Genomic DNA, 4,314 nt, shown 5'->3' on the forward strand with positions numbered 1-4,314 from the left:
GACACCCCACACTAGATCAGGCTGGCCAGAGCCTCATCCAGCCTGCTCTTAAACACCTCCAGGGACAGAGCCTCAACCACCTCCCTGACCAACCCCTTCCAGGGCTTCACCACTCTCACGGTGAAGAACTTCCTCCTCACGTCTAGTCTGAATCTCCCCACCTCCTCCGGCTTCCTTCCATTCCCCCCCGATCCTCTCACTGCCTGCTATCTTCTGAGGTTTTCTTCAATCAGCACACACAAGAGCAAAACTTAAAAAAAAAAACAACCATGTTTATTGTAAAAAAAAAAAAAAAAAAAAAAAAAAAAAAGGGGTGGCTAGAAAACAACATAAATCCCACTTCACACTTTCTTCAAGTTATCTATAGGAGGTGCTGCTATAGGCAACAGTTCGCTTTCATCCCGGACACATTCAGTCATATAAAAATAAAACTATTTACATTATGTCCACATACTTTACAAAAATCATCATCATCATCATCAATAATAAAAAAAGGAGAGAAAACAACAACAACAACAACAAAAAAAAGGCACTTGGAGGGGTAATGCTGAAAATATTGCATTTCCTTTGTGCATTTAAAGTAAAAGAAGAAGAGAAATATTCATGGTCAGACTCCCGTGAACCCCCTCTCTTGCACTTATTCCCGTTGGTTTTTTTGTTTGTTTCATTAAAAAATAATAATATTAAAGTTTAGAGGAACTATTCCCACATTAAAAGGTGGTCAAGCATGCACCAGGAATGTTTGAAGCTACAGTCTTGTCTTGGTTTGGGTTTTTTTCCTCCTCTTCTAAAAAAAGGCACATGCGGTTCGTGCGTGGCTTTCGACTTTTCGTACATTCTTTGACATGTGTTGGGTTTGGGTTTTGGGTTGGTTTTTTTTTTTTCTCCTTCCTAATTAGGCAGATTTAAAGCATTTCAGGTCATTAAAGAAGGCCTTGGCTTCTTGTGGAATAAAATAAAAAACACAGCAATGAATAACATTAAACATTTGCTAAGGTAAACTCGGCATACTTTCGTCTTTATCTTAAGGCACCTGAGATAAAATGGTGTCTAGCAAAAAATTCACTTGGGTAGTGTTTTCCTTAAGAGTCCCCCTTAAAAATACTGTCTCTTTGGTTGAAATGGCTTGGCAGGAATGTATTGGGAACTTTGCAGCCTTTTCTAAGCAAGAAAAGACGACCTACATTTGGTTTCTTCTATAGAGAAAGCTGATAATGCTTCTTCCTTTCGAGCTACTTGAAATGTCATGCATGGTGTCTTTCCCCATACTTCAGAACTCCCACTTGAGAATGCGGGTGTGTGGCTGAACAGAAACTACTTAAAGCTCATTTCTACTGACATCCTAAGTTCTTCCACTATTATGTCTGTTTGCTTGTTTGGTGCTGTTTTGGGGTGGATTGGGTTTTTTTGGGTTTGTTTGGGGTTTTTTTTTTGGCTGAAAAGCAGATGAGAAAACACCTTTGGATTTCCACTTATCATTTGGAACAGGAGTGGAGAAATGCATCGAGTCCAGGTAAACATTGACTGCATGACTCAGTGTGCTACACAGCAGCCAGATTCCTCGTGTTTGTGCAGAAGAGACATTCTGGAGAAAGTTTTGGAGCAATTTTTGCACTGGTATTTCTTCACATCCGAGTGGGTCTGCAGATGAGCCCTCAGATTGGATCTGTCTGCAAAAGCCCTGTTGCAGTGAGGACAGGAAAACGGCTTCTCTCCTAAAATGGAAACATCAAGAGAAAAATAGGACAAAGGGTTAAAATAGAAGGACACGTTTAGTTCAGGTAGAACCAGCTTTTATCCTAAGAAACAAACAGAAAGGGTTTGTTACAAGAAAGAATGCGCAATAAAAGGTTAATCAGGGCACAGACACAGCAGCTTTCAGCACTGCTGACTGTACATGAAGGGTTCAGAGTATACCAAGTGCAGCCTCCAGAGACAAGCTGCTGACACCTTGTGCATCTGCAGGTGCAGGCAGTGCACTTCACTCGGGCTCCTCCCAGCATTTTCAAATGTTTTCCTAGAACTTTTTCTGCATAATGCTGTCTGAATTACTGGGGATGAGAGCTTTGACTGAAAAGCTGCAAACAACTGCACAGACATTCCATTCCATCTACTGTTCTATTAAAAATTAAGTTTTTGCCTCAGCAGGAAAAAAAATCTCCCTGATTTGGTGATGTGTTTCTCTAAGTCTTAAGGACTTGAGATAGCATATGCCAGCTGCTTATGAAGTCAAAAAGCAGCCCCTCATGCACTGCCTCCCTGGGTTTGCTGCTTGCTTTCAGAGTTGATTGGAACATTCTCAAAGTTAGCAATATCCCAAAGGCTGGAAGTTAAGAAAAAAAATCCTTAGAGCAAAACCTTCAGCTAGCAGAAATGGGCTGAACTGTCCTATAATTGCTAAGGGAGCATTTTTTATTCATACCAGTATCTGGCCTAAGGTTGTGAGACTTTCCCCCACCACCACCACCCCTCCACACCACACGAGGGGGGAATTTATCCTTTCAGTAAAACATCTGAAATTCTGCAGATGCATTTCAAGGTTAGTAAAGCAACACTGCTGGATTTTCCACCTGTGGAGAAAACAAAAAAATAGCAAAAGGCCATCCTGGTGTTACAGCCACAAGAGAGTGCATTTGTAGAGGTTGTTCTTACCAGTGTGAGTTCTAATGTGTCCTTGAAGTAGCCAGGGTCTGGAGAAAGCCTTGCCGCAGATCTTGCAGACACAAGGTAGCGTGTGGGTCCTGATGTGCATCTTAAGTGCTCCCAGGCTGACATACTCCTTGTCACAGTACTTGCAGCTGAATGATTTCCTAGACTGGGCATCACAGTGCAGCTGCTTATGTTTGGCCAACCCAGAGAAAGTTGAATAGGTCTTGTTGCATAAACTGCACTGAAACTTTTCAGCTTCGATTGCATGGGGGTCTGAAAGCTTGGACTGGATTCTCTCTTCTTCATCACTAATTGGACTTTCTGAACCACTGTGATCTTTGGAGGAGGTGTCAGAAGGTGGAGGTGGGCTGACTCTTCCCAAAGATGAGGGGTATCCAGAAAGTGGAGAGAGGTCGCTGGGTAATGGAGATGGTAGCAGCCCGGTTGTAGTCCACACGGTAATGGGATTGTAAGCTACTGAGCTCAGGATCTCTGGCTGTGGTATGATAGGGACTGGATAGCTTTCATACAGGTATGGGGATATAATCACTGGAGAAAGAAGAAAATTTTAAGGTAAGAGAACTAAAAAGTATTTCAAAAGACAGAAAAATGTACATTTTGAGGATTAAAAGGTGCATAACTAAAACACTCAGTGTGTTCATCTGAATATAAAGAGGATTAAGGAAATACTATTTCATACATATATTCTGATGAGGAGAGAGAGTGCCCTGCAACAGGCAAATCGCAGCTGGAGAGTCTCTTCAAAGCAGCATGCTGCCTCTAAATCTGTGCAGTCTGATACAATGAAGCAGTGAAACTTCCTGAGGGATTTGTACAAAAGTTTCGTTTCCACCAGAAGCAGATACAGAACAGGAAAACTCCAAATCCTCTCTAAGCAACTTAAGTGGATGAGCAAACTTTTATGATTCATTCTGGGCAGCATTGACATATTTCTCAGAACTCCCTCCTTGCAAGCAAAAGGAAAATAATAATAGTAATAATAAAAGAGCTAGCAATGAAGGAAGCTTGCAAAGCAATCCCACCCCTCCTCATCGCTGCCACGCACGGACCGCAGCCACTGCCTTTCGGTTTGTTACCTGTATGAGTGTCCAGCTCGCTGTAGTTCGGCTTTTTGGATGAATTGAAATGTTTCTTGACCAGGAAGGAGCGTGGCATTTTGGAGGCAGGGTTTGTCCTTCGCCCAGGCGCTGTCACGGGTGGGTGTAGCGGCGCTGGCCGGTGCGCAGCTCACACGCCGTGCGATCAGGGCGAGCGCATCGGTCCCTAGCGCACCGGTCCCTATCGCGTGGGTCCCTATCGCATCGCCAGCCCCACTCGGTCCGCCCGCCGCGGCTGGGCAGTGGCAGTGCAGAGGCGCCTTGAAAGGAGCCGTAAATACCCACAGGTCAGGTGCAAGGGGGAAGGGTTTTCCGCTCCTCCAATCACTTCGGGATGTTCTCAAGCACTTTCCCAAACAGGCTGTTTTTCTGGGAGGGCTCTCCGGCTGCTGGCGGGAGGGATCCAATCTCTGCTCGGAGGGTTTGGTTCAGGTTTCAGCTCCTCCCGCTGGAGACAGCTGTGAGCGAGGATCAGGCAGTGGGCAGAGCAGTTCGCCTGCTGCAGAGCGGGTGTAGGTGGCTCTGGGGTACTTCGGGCTAGAAAAAT

The 4,314-nt window shown here is 44.5% G+C and overlaps 1 protein-coding gene across 1 annotated transcript; it reads right to left on the minus strand.

Moving 5' to 3' along the window:
* Positions 1 to 282: 282 nt before the first annotated feature.
* SNAI2 (snail family transcriptional repressor 2) lies at positions 283 to 4,025 on the minus strand. Its single transcript, XM_068158797.1, has 3 exons — positions 3,747 to 4,025; positions 2,653 to 3,198; positions 283 to 1,715 (listed from the first exon to the last, which is right to left on the minus strand). Exons 1-3 carry the CDS (start codon positions 3,823 to 3,825, stop codon positions 1,534 to 1,536), a joined length of 807 nt encoding a protein of 268 aa, XP_068014898.1. The 5' UTR covers positions 3,826 to 4,025; the 3' UTR covers positions 283 to 1,533.
* Positions 4,026 to 4,314: the final 289 nt, after the last annotated feature.

This window comes from Melanerpes formicivorus, unplaced genomic scaffold, assembly GCF_026170545.1.
Source record: "Melanerpes formicivorus ecotype bairdi unplaced genomic scaffold, bMelFor1.0.p_v2 SCAF_42, whole genome shotgun sequence".
Taxonomy (NCBI): domain Eukaryota; kingdom Metazoa; phylum Chordata; class Aves; order Piciformes; family Picidae; genus Melanerpes; species Melanerpes formicivorus.

Coding starts and splice junctions, on each gene's coding strand:
- SNAI2 (XM_068158797.1), bottom strand. CDS start 3,825: ATGCCACGCTCCTTCCTGGTCAAGAAACATTTCAATTCATCCAAAAAG. Junction 3,199..3,746: donor CGAGCTGGACACTCATACAG/GTAACAAACCGA, acceptor TTCTTTCTCCAG/TGATTATATCCCCATACCTG. Junction 1,716..2,652: donor ACACATTAGAACTCACACTG/GTAAGAACAACC, acceptor TTTCCATTTTAG/GAGAGAAGCCGTTTTCCTGT.